General features: G+C 45.8%; 1 protein-coding gene across 1 annotated transcript in view; it reads right to left on the reverse strand.

Moving 5' to 3' along the window:
* Positions 1–437: 437 nt before the first annotated feature.
* marchf9 (membrane-associated ring finger (C3HC4) 9) overlaps positions 438–17,528 on the reverse strand; it is a 34,233-nt gene continuing 17,142 nt past the window's right edge. The window contains exons 2-4 of the mRNA XM_052009365.1: positions 17,190–17,345; positions 8,464–8,656; positions 438–927 (exon numbers count right to left, since the gene is read on the reverse strand). Coding sequence (XP_051865325.1) covers positions 605–927; positions 8,464–8,656; positions 17,190–17,345 — 672 coding nt within the window. The 3' untranslated portion in view covers positions 438–604. The remainder of the gene's footprint in view (positions 928–8,463; positions 8,657–17,189; positions 17,346–17,528) is intronic.

The following is a 17,528-nucleotide window of genomic DNA, read 5'->3' on the forward strand; positions in this document are numbered from 1 at the left end:
AACTCCCACAGGTACATTAGAACACAATCTATAGTACCGAGTTGGGAGACTGTGTATAAATGATGTCCCAATAATCCTCACAGATCTATATTTACAGCTCTCCGAAAACACCCTCCTAAAAAACAGAAATTTATTTGCAGACCACCATTTGCATATAAATTATTTGCCTCCTGATTCGAGATAGGAGGCGAGAGAAACAGTGACATGCATTAACTTAAAGGTGAAGTACACTGAGAACTTATTGCCAAAATCCCACAGCATCCTGGAACTGACGTTCGTTATTGCACTCGCTTCTCTTGGGCAGTTTTTCAACAAACTATCTTGCGTTCCATTTCTCTCCAAGTCAGTTTCCCCCCACCCCCCACCCCCCCCCCTTTTGTTTCAGGAGAGGCTTTTTTTTTTAAAAAATGGTTTAGAAAACAATAAAGATGGCAAACTCCAGGCGTAGAGATTGTGGCCCAGTATGGCCCATTGCACTGTTGTTGCCATTTCTGAGCCTCCAGTTTAACTCACTCTCACAGCCCCAGCAGTACTTCTTTGTCGCATATACTTTAAAGTTTTTTGTTTTAAATGAGGTTCAGTGAGTGGTCTCTCTTATTTAGCCTCAGACAGTTGTAACTCGCATGACCAGCTCTCTGTTTGCGCTGTTACTGTTCTGATGGTTGCTTGGTCTCAGATAGCTGAGAATGTGCAGGATGGTATATCCACAGTGATGATTCAAAATGGTTCCAGTGCGCTGATTGGAACTCCTGTCATTGTTTGACGAGTGGTTCGTCCGTGAATTTCTTCCCCCTATCTTGCTTGTCCCATTAATGGCTTCGCCAAGGTCCTTGGATTTTTCATAGTTCAGTACCTTCCACTGTTGATTCACAGCCTGCCAGCGCTTAAAGATTCGGTACACAGACGATCCCTCATGAATGATGAGGCCTGGCAAAAGAGCATGCAAATTGTTAGCCTAAAAACTTGCACATCATGTTATTATCATTTAGCAATAGTCAATATTTCTGGGCAGCTAGGTTTCATATTTTGAACTGTCTCTGAGCTCTGGCAGAGAGTGCAGCTCTGCTTCTGTCCATAAGCCTAATCATTAAATTTGACCTCTACTATTATTATCCACTATCAAGTCCATTCCACAGATTGGACCAACCCTCCACTGGGCCATTGGACACTTTTCCTTCAATGGCTAAGCTGAATGAATAAGGTAGTCTTGGCACAGGATGGCTTGACTCAGATGGGATAGAAAAGTGGATGAAAAGGAGGGGGGGTTGGGGAAGGGGCAGCATTAGCTTAAAAAATTACAGCTGTAGAAGGGATGATATGTTACAAGATTATCAAATGAGGCTTTATGGTTTGAACTAACTAAAAAATAGCAATCACACTGCTGGGAGGGTAGTATAGATTTCCAAAGAGTTGAGGAAGATAGAATGGCATATTTGTTGGAAAATTTATGTGAAATAATTAAACAATGGGGTAGGTGTAGTGGGGGATTTCAATTACCTGAATATTAACAGGAATATAGTCAGTGTAAAATGTATAAGGGAACAAGAATTTATAAAGTCCAATTGGGAGTTCAGTAGAAACTTCTTTACTCAAAGAAATGTGAGAATGTGAAGCGGTTGAGGTGAATAGTATGGATTTAAGGGGAGACTGGACAGTCATATGAGGGTTGCACAGGGTTAAGCTGATATATTTAGATGAGGAAAGATGGGAGGGCGCTTGAGTGAAGCATGAATACCAGTATGTGTTGTATTCTTTAGACAAGGATGCTGAGGGAGACTTAAATGAGGTGTATTAAATTATTAGCAAAAGATACAGTAAATAGCAAAGGGTTAAAAACCAGGGGGTATAGATTGAAATTGGCAAAGGATTAGAGAGGAGATGAGGTAAAGGTTTTCTAACCAGAGGGTGGTAGGGGTCTGGAAGTCACTGCCTGAAAGGGTGGTGGAGGCAGAAACCCTCACCACATTTAAACAGGACTTGGATATACACTTGGCAGAGCTGTGACCCAGTGCTGGAAGGTGGGATTAGGCAGGATAGCTTTTTTTTTATTGGAATTGAGACTGTGGGCCGAATGGTTTCCTTTTGTGTGGTAAATTTGCAATGATTCTATAACCCGTAAAATGGTATTAGAGTTAGGCATGTGCACCCATTGACTGTCTGCTACAATTTGCCCTGCAGCAGTTTGTTAAGTAAGGTTAAATAAAGGTGAGCCTGTGTCAAGTGACAGCACTTCACTAGACAGGTAAATGGGATGTCTACTTAACGTGACAGATTATTAGGAAGCCTTCAGAGGTACTATATAAATGCAGTGGTCCAGATCTTTATGAGTCCAATTCAATTAAGTGAGCAGACATCTCACATTTAGCATGTGTTTGAAAGGAGTTGAGGAAACCTGGCCCAGATTTTCAAATGTGGCTCTCGTTATTTGACTGAGAGGAAGCTGGAGCATGTTGCCATGTGGGAAATGAACATTTAAAACACAGGTCACGGTGTAATTTGCACCCACCAAGAAGGCCTTCACTTCCGGCTTGGTCTGGTCCATGACCAGAACTGAAAAGACCCCAGAACATTCTTCATTGAGACACCAGGCACCCCACCCCAGTCCTGAAAAAGCACTGCTGGTGTTGCTCACACTTCATTGAACAGGTCCTCTCTGGGTGGCTGCCTTGTCAAGAACAACATCTCAGTCCTGCTCAATTGATCATTACTCCCTCCTAGGTAAGGATTCCCTCCCATCTTCCATTGATGCCTAGCTACAAACCATGAGGTATGAACATTTCAGTTGGGGAGGGGGCGGGGTTAGGGGGGAGATTTCTATTAAAGATAGGTGAGTTATCACTTCCTGACAATTTTACTTGGCCTTGTCAGATGAGTGAGTAATAAAATCCCTGCCCTTTATTCCCTGCAGAAAAGAAGTTATTTCATTTTCTATCAAAAGATTTATGGAAAACACAAATGTGACCTCCACCAGTGGCACTAACAAGGCAATAAAGCGCATCAGCTCTTATAAAATCATCACCCTCCTGTTGCTTCAGTGGAGTAAGATAAATCCCATTTTGTACTTTCTGAGATGCAGTATTGCATTAACCTGACTGTCTGAATCCTACAATCTAATCCTCGACTCAGTCTACAGTTTTAAAGCCTCCAACCTTGTCTATTGAATTTGGTTCTCCCTTGGCCTACCTTTCCTACCCCTTCACAAGATCACAAGACAAGGGAGCAGAAGCAGGCCATTCGGCCCATCGAGTCTGCTCCAAGGAAAGGGAAATAGAAATGAGAAATGGGGAATGGGGGAAGAAGAAGAAGAAAAAAAAACTATTCTAATCCCAATTACCGGCCTTATCCCCATATCCCTTGATATCCTGACTATTTAGATATCTATCTATCTCCTCCTTGAACGCCCACACTGATCTGGCTTCCACTGCTGTACGTGGCAAGGAGTTCCACAGATTCACCACCTTCCCCCATCTGTCCTTCATCCCTCGCTTATATGGTTCCACGTCACCTTCCAGCCTCTGTCTCCACCTTCCCCCTCTTCCCGTCTACACCTTTGTCCACTGATCACCCACCAGCCTCTGTCTCAAAGCTTCCCCTCCCCCACCTGGCTCCATCTGCCCATCATCCCCATCATCCCCCACCTCACCCAGTTCCACCTATCACCTGCCAGCCCCTGTCTCACCCCTCTATACTGGCCTCTCTCTACTCTTTGAGTCCTGATGTAAGGTCACAACCTGAAATGTTGACAATCCCTTTGCCTCCACAGATGCTGCTTGACCCACTGAGCTCCTCCAGCAGTTTGTTTCTTGCTGCAGTTTTGAAGTGCCCTACCTTTACCACTTTCCCTTCCATTTCCTCAGTCTGACCCTGGATTAAGCTTCAGAGCACAATTCCATACCATCAAAAAAGCTGCCCACTTACACCTCCATAATTCCTCAGTTTATCTGTTGCTTAAACCCCTATCTGTCTCACTGGTTCCTCTAGACTTGACCATTCCAACATACTTGTGGCCAGCCTCCCTCATTTTACCCTCTGTAACCATTCTCTGTGAGCTCATTCAGAACTCTGCTGCCCACATCTTACACTGAGTCTTGTTCATCCATCCACCGCTGTGCTCGCTGACCTACACTGACTCCCGCCTGGATTTTACAACTCGTTTTCAAATCCCTCGATGGGTTCACCCTCCCTTTCTCTGTAAACCCTCCCAGCCCTGCCAACCCTCTGAGATTCTGGCCTCTCAATCATCCCCTGAATTTAATCGCTCCATCACTGGGCAGCAATGCCTTCAGCTGCCTGAGCTCTTGAGGTCCAGAATTCCCTCCCTTTAATCTCTCTGCTTCGCTCTCATTTGCTTTCAGACACTCCTTAAAACCGTCCCTATGATCAAGCTTTTAACTATCTGCCTGTGGTCTGTCACGTGTCAATTTTTGTCTGAAAGACTCCTTGTTTGAAAGAAGCAATTTGGGATGCTTTTACTCTGTTAAAGGTTTTCCATACTCAGGAGAGGCAGAAAAAGTACCCATTTATTGAAAGCCAAGATGGTTAAATGGGGACTGACCATTGAATCAACATTATGTTAATAGCTTCAAAATAAATGTCATGTGAGCTCTGGCCTGTAGTCAGGATGGTGCTATCAGCAATAAAACATACAAACCCCAAGAGCCTTCTGGGAAACCAAAACACTTCTGTTCAATTTAACAGCAAAGTTAGCCTCAATTTTTGGGATTAGGAGTAATTTTGGAAAAGTATTTACAATAGTATAAGGGCACAGGCCTGTTTTTCTTCCTAAGTACAGATCCACTAATGAAATCAGTGGCCATGTTATTGGGTTAATTTTCCAGGGACACAAATTCAAATTATAATATTCCAGCCCAAGAATTAAAATCAGCATTTTTGTTTTAACAATTGCATCAGTAAAATGCTGTGAAGGTGATCGTGAAACTGTCACACTGACATTAAGCATGCATTTGTTCCAATAATGTCCCTATAGGTATGTACCCCTGCCATCTTTACTCGCTATGGGGCTTTATATTACTGCAGGCTCTATGTCAATATGGGTAATTCTTAACTGCTCTGAAGTGGGAGCAAATTTTCGTAAGGGCAACATGGGATGGCTAGTAATTTCCAGTGAATCCAATGTCAAAAAAGTGTTACTCTTATCAGAAATTAGTCTCCTCTTTCTTTTGCAAAGAAGAATTCTGCCCTCTTCAATAAAAATGGAGGTTAAAACATTCAATAAGTATCTCAACAAGAGTTCAAGTAGTAAGGGAGTGAGCTTTGATGTGCTGAATGGCCTCTCCTGAAACTTGACTATCTCTTTTTTGAGATATTCTTAGTTGCTTTCACTGAAAAGTAGCAGAGAGTTCCCTGACTAACTTGAAACATTGTGTACAGCAGAACTCCCACTGAGGAAGGTCAAGCAGGTACAGTACCATAACTTAAGGCTATTTAAACTGGAGGTCAGCCTTCAAGATTAGAAACAAGGTTTAATTCAAAAGTGCTAAACAGAATCCCATTGGGAAAATTCTACAGACAATTCCATATAATTGATTTGCTTGCATATTCCCAATGCTCCTTTGTCCTAGTTGCCAGTGGTAATAGTAGCAGTGGTTTAAGGTACTAAACTAACAGTCAGAGGCTTGGCCCATTGATCCAATGACACAAGTTTAGATGCCACCACTATGAATGGGGAATATAATTCAGGTGATTAAATAAATCTGAAATTTAAAAGGGAATAAGCTAAAATGAGTAATATAAATCATGACACTACTGGATTGTTGTCAAAACCCATGTGGTTCACCAATGTCCTTTTAGGGATGGAAATCTGCCCTCCTTATCCAGTCTGGGCTCTCTGTGACTCTCGTTTAGGGGCAATTAGGAATGGAAAATGAATGCTGGCTTTCTAAATTAAGAAAAAAATTAAAATCTCTGATATCCACAAAGTGGTCCTGGTTTCCACAACTAATACATTCTACCTGGAGATGTGGTTAAAGGGGAGCTCCAACAAAGGTGGCACTAGGAGCATGGGGGATGTTCCTTAAACTGACCACGAGAGGTGGTGCCAGCTGTACCTTTTGAGAATCTCATGCTAGCCAGCAATAGGCAGCTCTTGACCCTGCAAACCAAGTGCAGTTTTACACGTGTTGACAACATTTAGGAGAGTGTTCCGCAGGCAGAGGGATGATGGTTGGAGTTCTCCCAAAGTTCTGGAATTCCCTCCTCTTCCCTTAAAACCTACTTCCCTGACCAGATCTTTGGTCACCTGTTCGAAAATGTGGATTCAGTGTCAATTATTCTGAGAATAATCTTGGGACCTTTTCTGTTATATAAATATAAGGTATTGATGGTAGTCTCATTGCATGGCTCTTATGCATCCATGGAGATTAACAACTCTGACACCACTTTGGTCAGGATCTTGCGAAGAACTGACAGTGCAAGCCAACCCAGCTGAGAATGGACTCAGATTGAAGCACAGCTATCCTCATACAGCGTGTTGGCCTGGGTGGATTTGGCTGCTTTTTTTCTGCCAAACCAAACCTCATATGTTGCTGGTTAAATTCAAATCCCTTCATGATCTCACCCTTCCCTTTCATCGTAACAGTTTCCAGCCCCTGGAACTCTCTGAGATCTTTGTGCTCCTCAAATTCCAGGCTTTTTGATCATCCCCGAATTTAATCGCTCCACTATTGGCAGCTGTTCCTTCAACTGCCTGGGTCCAAAGCTCGAGAATTTCCTCCCTGAACTGCCCCACCTCTCCCTTTGCTACTGAAAACCTACTTCTTTGGCTGAGCATTTGGTCACTTGCCCTGACATCTCCTGATATAGCCTGGTGTCAAATTTTGCTTGATGACCTCCTAGTGAGATTCTTCCTATGTTAAGAACACTATACAAATGAGAATTATTTCTTGGTTTGAATACACTTTGGGGCCTCAAAAGGGGAGGTGACATTAAACAGCCTCAGCAAACCAACAGGAAAGTCACCCAAAAAGCAGATTTACTGCTATTAGGAGACGTCTATCACATTGCCTTCTGATATGCTGCATTCCAGAGTATTATGTTATATTATTAGACAGTGTGTTCTCTGACTTACCAAAAGCAATAAGTTTATCATTTCCTCAGCCTCACTGGCATTCTGGTCTTGTGACCTGAGGATTCCACCTCCTCTGTGTTATTAGTCCCATGATGGTCAGCAAGCCCCCGCGGAATTGTAACCTTTGGAACCGAAGCATTACCTGTTCCACCTGGACACTCAATAGATTAGGCTGACAAGTGGTAGGGTGCAGTGATGGAGCAGAAAGGGAAGGGAAGGCTCCCCAGCCATTTACCCATTCTGGTGCCACAAGGAGCAGAGGCCAGGATGGCCAAATATCCCCAGGGAAAGTTCGGGTGCATTACAGATTGAGTGAGATATGTCCCCCCAGATTGCAGCTTTATAATCTCTGTAACTGTGGCATTGTACAGCCCACAAACATTATTTTGCATATAGATCACATATAAATCTTATTGGGAATAAAGAATAAAATATTACTCATATCTTTGGGCACACTTTAACTGCAGAATCTGTTTAACATTGCTGATTGGTCAGTGGGGTCATAAAGTGAGCCCACTGAGTCCACTCAATTAGTAGAGAACATCATGGGAGTTTTGCCTCACTCCATAGAAACAACTGGGATGGAGAGGGAGCTCCACTCCCATGATGCTTTGAGGCCTTTCTGCACATGCTCAGTAAAAATGAAGACGGTTTGGCCCAAATAAAAAGAAATTTGTGAATTCTTAGAAAATATTGAGGCCATTCAAGTATACGCCCATCAAGCCAGAGATGGGAACTAGGCAGCAGACAAGAAATGGCAGACTTGCAATTTTATAGCGCCTCATTACATTGCTCAGAAACATCTCATTGAATGAATTGCTTTGAGATTTGAGTCACTGTTACAGAGCCAAATGCAGCAGGCAATTTGCGCACAGCAAGATCAAACAAACAGCAATAAAATGAATGGCCAGCTAATGTGTTTGCAAGAGATGAACGTTCACCAGGACATTGAGAAAATTTCCTGCCCTACTTCCAAGAGTGCATCATTATTGTTTCAGGATATAATGCCCCCTCTGAAATGGACAGAAGCTGTGATGTTGCAATTGGAGGGACAGCGTAGATGATGCGCTCAAGTCCTTGAGTGGGGCTTGAACCCACAACCCGCTGACTTGAGAGGCTAAAGTGCAACCAACCAAGCTAAACTGAAACCAAGTGAAGACAAGATTTATAATGCTCAATAAGTCTGGGGAGAGAAGGAGGCAAGGAAATGGGAAGGGTTCTACACTTCTGAGGTGCTGAGATGGACCAAGTTAGTCTAGGAGGCTAGAATCTGACTTTAATAGTTTGTGCAAACTGGCATATCAGAACCTCGGTTGTTACACGGACACTACCCACAGCACGATCTACAGTTTGACCATTGATTCAGAGATGCTCACCTATACAGACGACATCCATGAAGCCATACATCCCGTAACAGATCTGGAAGAGCAGGTCCTGTCTCTGCCACTTAGCCGACGGACTGAGGGAGGACCAAATTAACCAGGAGATGCTAGCAATTAGGAAGAGGGAGCCAAGGATGATTGCGGCTATCTGTACCTTTTCAATCACTGTGAGGGAGATTGCCTGCCACTGGAATGGGAGGGGTGAGGGCGCAGAAGATGGAAGGCGAGAGAATACAAGGTGGAAAGAGAGAAGGGGCAAAATAGCGTGACAGACCAGAGACAAGATGAAACAGGGGAGCAGAAATAAAGCAGAGAATGAACAAGAAAGGGGGTGGGGAGAGATATTAAGAAAGAGTGAGAGAGTGATTTCAACACAAGAGAATGAGTGGGCCAGGGTTGGGAACATGAGAGGGAGAGAGAATAACATTAAAGCTAAGCACCTGTTGCTAGTATCACATGACTCCATTGCAATTGCGCATGAAATTATGACATCTTGGGACTCCCAACCCCAGGGAGTCACCTAAAGCTTGGCCCGCGAGATGGCTTAAGTTACAGCTGAAAGAACAAGCCCTGAGGACTGTTCAGAAAAAAAGGCACTCTAACATGACAGATCAATTGGCGTTGTAATGGGATTAGCCATCACAGTGCAAAGCAGCTCCAGGTAAAGGACAGGGCGGATACAGAGTGACAGTTGCCTGGACTCTGTCTCAACAAGGGTGCCTTAACTCAAGTGTTAGCACTGTGCAGTTCCACTGTTAAGTGTGGGGTGGATTATCAGGAACCAATGTGCTGTGGGTTTGTGTCTAGGTTCCCATTTCCACCCCCCCCCCCCCCCCCCCCCCCCCCCACTTCAATACCTTCCTTCAACTCGCTCCTTTTAGCCAGCAGAGATAAGAAACTTGCTCTCTCAGCTTCCTGGGCCTGATTTCGACTCAAGGGTGAAAGGATGTTACTCTTATCTACTCTGCCCACCTGCACACCATTTGCCTCTTAAATTGCTACCCACCTCACTTGCCTTTATCTCATGCCATCTGTTTTTTTTAAACCCCCTTTCCCTCTGTGCCTGTGTCATCTCCCTGGCCGAGTGTGCATGGGACCGAGGGGGAGAACCTGCTGCTAACAGCAGCCCTTTCAGAGCTAACTGGACTCCCCGAGTCAGGGAGGGATTTTAAGGGTTTAGATGACATAAGCTTACACTCATTTAGTGCTGGGCAGCAAAAGTCAGAGATGTGTGTGGGAGTGAAGGAAATATTGGAAAGAAGCAGCACAGGTCTCTGACAGCAAACCACCCCCATCCTCCACCCCAATCTCGACCACCAAGAAGGGCAACAGGCGCATGGGAACACCACCACCTGCAGGTTCCCCTCCAAGTTGCACATCATCCTGACTCAGAAGTACAGAGGAAACAGGCCCTTCAGCTCACAATAACCCATTAACACTAATCCTGTCATATTTTCCCACATGGCCATCAACTTCCCACCCCCCCCCCACCCCCCAAGATTCTACCACTTCAACTACACACTAGAGGATAATTTACAGTCCACCAATCCACGTATTTGGGATGTGGGAAGAAACCGGAGCACTCAGGGGAAATCCATGTGGTCACAGCGAGAACGTGCAAACTCCACATACACAGCACCAGGGTTCGGGATAGATCCCAGATCTTTGGAGCTGTGAGGTAGTAGCTTTACTAACTGCGCCACTCTGCTTTTCTTTCATTATAAATCATAAAACTTCCTGCCAAACAGAACTATGGGAGCACCTTCACCAGAAGGAATGCAGTGGTTTAAGGCAGCTCACCACCACCTTTTCAAGGGGGAATTATGAATGGGTAGTAAATTCTGGCTTTAGTGACACTCAGTTCTTGTGAGGGAATAAAAAGGGGAAGCTTGTGAGGAATGAATTTGGTTGGGTCCTCCATCATATAAATCAGTAATGACCTTTGGTGCACATCACGTGCTTCTCCTCCCCCTCTTGAGTTCAAATCTCACTGCAGCAGGTGGGAAATTTAAACCTAGTTAATAAGTTAATTCAATTTGGAATAAAACAAAAGACTTGTTTGATGTTGGGCATAAAACTGCTGGTCGTTGTAAAATCCTGCCTGGTTCCATGATCTTCATGGGGAAGGAAATCTGCTGTCCATACCTAGTTCAGACTTACTAATGTGGTTTACTCTTAACTGTCCCAAAGTGGCCATGGAACCACTCAGTTCAAGGAACAGTGAGGAAAGGGAATTAAATGCCTGCCTTACCAGCAATGCCCACATCCTGTAAATCAGTAATAATAAAAATATCGAGATATTGAGACACACTGTGGGCACTGTGCATGGGTGCCACCAGCTTCCTGGTATCTTGCTATCTTGCTCAGGTCTCTACCCTTCGCCCAAGCCAATACAGAAGGGCACTAGGCTATTCCACCAGTAAGGAAAGAAAATCACAACCTGAACTGAATCTTGTACATCTACACACCTGCTTCCAGGTGCCAACCCAGGGGAATAGAAATCCAGGCTGCTCTGGGAGTACCAAACCAAGCCCCCTGCCGAACCCTCCACCACTCTCTCCTGGCTACAGTGTCTAACCTGGTTGAGGGAGAGGCATAACATGCCAGCCTTGCCAGCACAGAGGTTCAACACAGAGCAGCAATGAATCCACGCAGTCTTGTTTGTGTAGCGACCCCAAAACCCACCAAGCAGTGCAATCATCCGCTGAGCCGTGGAGCAGTACAACACATTGACATACTGCAGCCTAGAAATGACCAATCAAGCACAGTTTGAGGGATGGGTGAGCATTGCTTAGACTTTATTCAGCATCTCCAGCCGTGCTATCTGTGACGCCATCACATTCTATCCAGGACCTGCAATAAATCGCATGCAGAGCAGCAGGACCAAGAACAAGGGCCAGCACCTCCTTACAAACCACTATGCCCCTGAAGTAGGGCAGAAAAGAGCAAAGGAGCTCCTTGCACTGATTTCCTCAGGCATTTCTCCAGGGAATGAGATGGAAGTGTGTGGAAAGTAACTTTATGGGGAGGGCCACTCAGCTTGGCAAAACTGGCTATATTGAGTACTTGATGCAGTAAAGGGGATACAAGAAATTGCACAAACTCAGGAGGAATTGTGAAGGTGGATAACCTGTGGACCTTGGGGACCCAAAAGTGGACTGCAAGCTTACTGTGCAAAGTTCATGTACACATGATATACACCACAGACATCTGAAAGAAAAAGAGACTTGAATTTATATGATGTCTTTCACAACCACAGGACGTCCCAAAACAATTCACAGTCACTGAAATACTTTTAGTAATGTAGGAAATGTGGCAGCCAATTTATGCACAACATGCTCCTACAAATAGCAATGTAATAAATATGAGAAATATGTTTTAGGGAGATAGGCAGAGGGATAAATATTGACTCGGACATTGGGAAGAACTCTCCCGCCCTTCTTCAAAATAGTAGTTGTAAGATCTTTTTCATCCCACTGAGGACAGAAAGTGCCTTGGTTTAGCATGTCATCCAAAAAACAGCAACCTCCATTTGTATAGCATTTTTAGCAAAACAAAACATCCCAGGGGCTTCACAGGAGCATTATCAAACGAAGCAGGTACTAGGACAGGTGACCAAAAGCTTTGTCAAAGAGCAACGTCTTAAAGGAGGAGAGTTAGGGAGGCAATTCCAGAGCCTGGGACCTTGGGAGCTGAAAGCATGGCCACCAACAGTGGAGCAATTGGCACTTTTGACAGTGCTGCACTCCTTAAGTACCAGCACTGTACGGTCAGCTTAGAGTTTAGTGCTCGAGTCTCTGCACTTGGATGTGAACCTATGACCTTCTGACTCTGAAGACAAACAGTGCTGCTCACAATCTCTCCGTCACAAGAGCAGGCAACGAGCTCAAGAACTGGATTTTAGCAAAATCTAAAAACTGACCCAGATAACCAAAGCAAATGGAACATCCAGGTAGAAGATGGCAGACCAAACAAAATCAGAGGTTGGTAAGGCCCAAAGTACTGCCAGCATGACAAGCAGGTGTCACAACCAGACCCAAAAGAAAGGACTGTGAGGCCAGACTTTAGTATGCAATGTTAATCATTATTGTGTGGGAGGACCAGGGCAGGGAAGGTGCAGTATAAGTGAGATTCCGACAAGATGAGCAGATGGCAATGTGATCCATGAGCTTGGCAGAAGTCTCCAAGTGCCAATGTTATATGCACAGCAACAGTTTTTAATGTGGAACGTTTGCAACTTGGCCGAGCAGGTCAGGGGTCATTCACTGTGCAGTGACTTGAAGTGGTGCTTGCAGCAGCAATGCTCCATCTACCCCGAGGATCCCAACCATGTGTTTGTGCTGGAAAGAGAGATGATAAAATCAGCTGGAGCAAACCTATGCTTGTGGGAATCCAAAGCCCACAAGAGCCAGGCCGAACTTTAGGAGGAACTTAGTGAGCTGAAAGGCCAGGTCTGACATCAAAATCTTCCCATCTAGTGGTCACATACTGGATTACACTAGAGAATCTGAATCACTGGAGGGATCACTCTGGAATGATTAACTGTGGCAAGAGGTTGACATTTGAATTGCAGTCACTGTTGCAGTGCCAGGAAATGCAGCAGCCAATTTGCGCACAGCAAGCTCCCACAAATAGCAATGTGATTATAAACAAGACATTTTCAGGGATATTAGTTGAGGGATAAATATTGGAGTGAGTCACAGGAAATGATGAGGAGCAAGTTGTCTGTTTGGCAGGCAATCTAGTGGTTCCCAGCTGTGCTCCAACACCTAGGGATCAGATCTCAGCAGACTTGAATTTTTATCCAAGCAGGAATTGCAGACATAAGTTACATACATTAGCTGCAGATTTCTGGGAAGACTAAGAAGGAGTCTGCGAGCCAGATTGCAATCTTGGGTGGCCTTTCCCCAGGGAAAATTGCAGGTCAACTGGCAAGAAATCTGTCTGGAGCCCTCAGTGATGGTACAGAGCACAAGTGAAGTGGGGGCTTGGTGCTGCTGTTCCACAATGCTGAATGCTTCCTAGATTTAGCACACTGGGAAGTCAGACAGAGACAAGCTCAAAGTTTCGGCACCCGGAGAGCTGAGACCGTCCCGCCACAAGCGCCAGTTGAAGTGCACTGGTAGATGGTACCAGACACCCACCCTGGCATGGGTGTGTCAGTGGTTAGTGCAGGGTCACCTCAAGGTGGGATGGGGCATCAGAATCCCAGCAGGTGATTTGCAAGCCCTAGCAGGCAACCTGCACACTTGCTCTTCTATAAAAGTCATCCCATTGGAGAAGCAGTTGTCATCATTCACAATCCACATGCTAACAACCAAGCAAGATGCTGGTATCAGGCATTGTAGGAACTTCTCAGGAGGTTGTATGGGAGTGGTAATTTGTTAGGATGGGGGTGGGGAAGTTCACTGACCAATTATGGTTGGTGGGATGGGCCAACTCCCCAGAGTGCTCTCCTACACACATTGAATAAGTTCCTCCAACCTACCATCCAGCCTCCAGGGATTAACCTCCTCACAAGATCAGATGTTCTGGGATACGTGCTGGACAAGGAACTCCTGGAAGGAATTGAACAAGAAGCTGCTCCCTGACTGGGACACTAACATTTGTGTTCCAGAATCACCAAAAATCTGCTCGAGAGAGATCCATGGCGCAAAAGGCAGCCACTTGGCCCATCTGACTCATGCTGACCAAGCAAGGGATACAGAGGCTGGTCCCAGCTGTCAGCTCTCACATTATAACCTTGGAGTAAAATCTTCTGGTTAAAGAACGAGGCTCATTGTAGCTGCCCTCTTCTTCAGTCAATAGGAAGTGGCACCTCAGCCCCAGAGGCTGAAGTTCATCTATCAATGAAAGACACTGTCATCACATGTGGTGAATGTCCACAGCTTGCTGGAAGGGGGGCAGTAAGCAGTTAGTGCCCACTGAAAGGGCAATACCACTTAGAGCTCACAGAAGCTGCGGGATTGCATACAAGAGGCCAAATGATAATGCGGCTATAGCCAGTGATCCTGCATGCTGCCCCCTCATGCTGCAGCTGCTAAAATTGCTTAACAATGCCTCCATGATCTGAGCCATATGATAATCTCTCTTAGCATTCCTGCCCTCTTGCGCAAAGAACGTGGGTGTCTGCTGTGTTGCCAAGTACAGCTGGGCTTAACTTGCATTTCTATTGCATCTTTCATGAGAACAGCATGTTCCAAAATTGCTTCGTAGCCATTCAAAGTGAAGGGAAATGCATGGCCAATTTGCGCAGAGCAAGCTCCCTCAAACAAGAATGCAATAACCGACCAGGTCATCAGTTGTTGGCTGTTGGATTATAGGTAAACATTGGCCTGGGTCAGCAGGAAGAACTTCCCTGCTCTTCTTCAGATAGTGCCATGTGAATTTTTAACACCCAAGAGGGCTGATGAGGCCTTGGATTAACCGTGTCCAAAGCGTTGCCTCCAACACCCTCCCTCATATTGCCTCTTCCATAGTTAAGTCATCCCTTGTACAACCCTTCCCTCATAATGCCCCTTCCCTTCTGCTACCCTTCTACAATTTGGGTTACAGAGGGGCAACCTAGGCTGAATGGATTGGTTCTGTTAAATTCACTGACTTTCTAACCACCTTCCTGCCCCCAGATCCCTACCCCAACCCTCTTTGCTAGAAAGTGCATGTGTAGAGATGCCAGGATACCCACATGATAGGGCAGGCCTGCAACACCACTCAGAATTAAACAGCTGATATGCCACCAAGGCTCACAATAGAATCATACAGAATGGAATCAAGCCCTTTGGTCCACTAAGTCAACACCACCCACTAAGTACCCATTTACACTAATCCTATACTAATCACATTTTATTCTCCCCAGATTCTACCACTCACCTACACATAGGGGCAATTTACAGTGGCCAATTAACTGACCAATCAGTACATCTTTGGGATGTGGGAGGAAACCAGAGCACCCAGGGGAAACCAACATGGTCACAGGGAGTGTGTGCAAACTCCACACAGACAGCAATAAAGGTCAGGATTGAACCTGGAACTCTGGAGCTACGAGGCAGCAGCACTACCCACTGTGCCATCCATAAAGAGTGAACAAGTAGGCCAAGTACCGAAGGGCAGCTGGTGCCTGTGGAGTTTTGGTATTGGTTTATTATTGTCAATTGTGCCCGAGGTCCCCTGAGAGAGGTGGTTAGAAAAACAAAACTGAGAATTGGGAACAGGTGAAATGTGGACTAGAGAAGCACCACTTAACATTCCTTGAATCCCTCTCATCTGTCTGATACTTTTGTAGTTGCAGTCCATTAACAGCAAGTCTTGGCCAACATTCACAGCACAGCTACGTCGCCAATGCAAGGCAGGTTTGCCTGCTTGCTGACAAGAAATGCTGGCATCAACAGGCAGTCAGAAGCCCTCTCTCTCTTCCATCCTCTCCCTTCATACGGATCTCCTCTCTCTCACCTCTCCTGTTTTTCTCTCTCCTCCTTCTCTCTCATCCCTCTCTGCACCCACTCCCTTCCTCTTCGCTTTCTTGTGATATTCAAGCAGTGTTCAGTGAATGGATGCCTAAACCCTCAGAATTCACACAGTACCCCGCTGTGGGTGTAGGTTGAAAGCTGTCATTAATCCATGCAGTGTGGAAGAGACCCCACTGTCTCTGGTCTCAGGTCTGTGAGACAAGTGCACATTCTTGGCTGATTGTTTTTAATAGCAAAAGTTGTTTGTGAATATGTTCTTTAATGAATCTGAAATGGAGTTATACAACCACCAGCAATCTTCCAAGACTACATTGTATTTCCCTGAAATGCAAGTAAGAGAGAGTGGAGAAGAGTTTTCTTTATTTATAGTGCTGCTCCACTGCATTAATGCATTGCTGACAGACAGCATAGCTCAGGCACTGTGCATGGCAATGAGGGGTTTGTGGCTGGGGGGCACAGTGTGCTGGAACTCCAATGCATTGGCAACTTTTTGCCTTTTCAGGGGCATTAGAAGGCACCCCTTCCCCAACTTTAAAACAAAATCTTCATGCTCTTCAACAGCTGTGATAGTACGCCAGCGATCTGCTGCCAGAACTGCAGCCAACAGGAGGCAGTGGAGGCTGGGGATGGGTTCCCTCCCCACTCCCTCCACCACCTCATTCCTATCTTTCTGACCGAGAGATGCCCCAGCCTGTAAGCGGCTCCTGCCTGACACTGCGCAGATACAGGAGCTAGTGTCAGTGAACCCTGATCCCCCACCCACCTGAATTCCTCACTCTCACTCTGTAGTTCTGCCCATTACCATCAGTGCCGCTCGCCAGGGTGCACAGAACCACCACAAATACTAGTTCACTACTCGCCATGCTGGGGAGGGGGGGTGGGAAGGGGAGGGTGGGGGCAGGGTAGCATTGGAACATCAAGGTGTAGCTCCATCAGGCTTGAAGCCATTGGCAGGGGCTGTAGTGCACATAAACAAATGACGGCACAGGAGGAGGCCATTCAGCGATCAGGATGAAGGAACTATTAGACTAATCCCATCTCCCAGCTCTTGGTCTGTAACACTGTAGGTCACAGCACATGAAGTGCTCATTCAGGTACTTGTTAAATGGGATGAGGGTTTCTCGTGCCCCTACTCAAGCCGTGATCTGTCATGGAGAGGCCAAGCTGGAGACAACTATCACCACACAGGAAATGCATCAAAGGCCTGTTTCTTTCGCCCTGCTTCCAGCATGCCAGCGGGCATCTGCGACTGACCTGCAGGGGATTCTTGGTGCTGATGGCCAGGACTTGGTACTTAAAGTAGCAAAGCTCGCAGCTCCAGGAGCCTCGCTCGCTGATCCAGCGGATTAGGCACGGCTGGTGGGTGCAACGCACGGAGCCATCACAGCGACAGGGGCTCAGCAGATCACCCTGCAAAACAAAGGAAGACACAATAAACAGCACATACCTTGGGGCCAGGGAGAGGCGACGGTCTCCCTATCAGCATCACACACAGCAAAGCACGGGGATACATCACTGCTCACCATGTCACCACACCCTCAAACCATGTCACAGCCAATGAAGCCTCTCTGAACCTTAGTCTCTGGTATAATG

This window comes from Pristis pectinata, chromosome X, assembly GCF_009764475.1.
Source record: "Pristis pectinata isolate sPriPec2 chromosome X, sPriPec2.1.pri, whole genome shotgun sequence".
Classification (NCBI taxonomy): Eukaryota; Metazoa; Chordata; class Chondrichthyes; order Rhinopristiformes; family Pristidae; genus Pristis; species Pristis pectinata.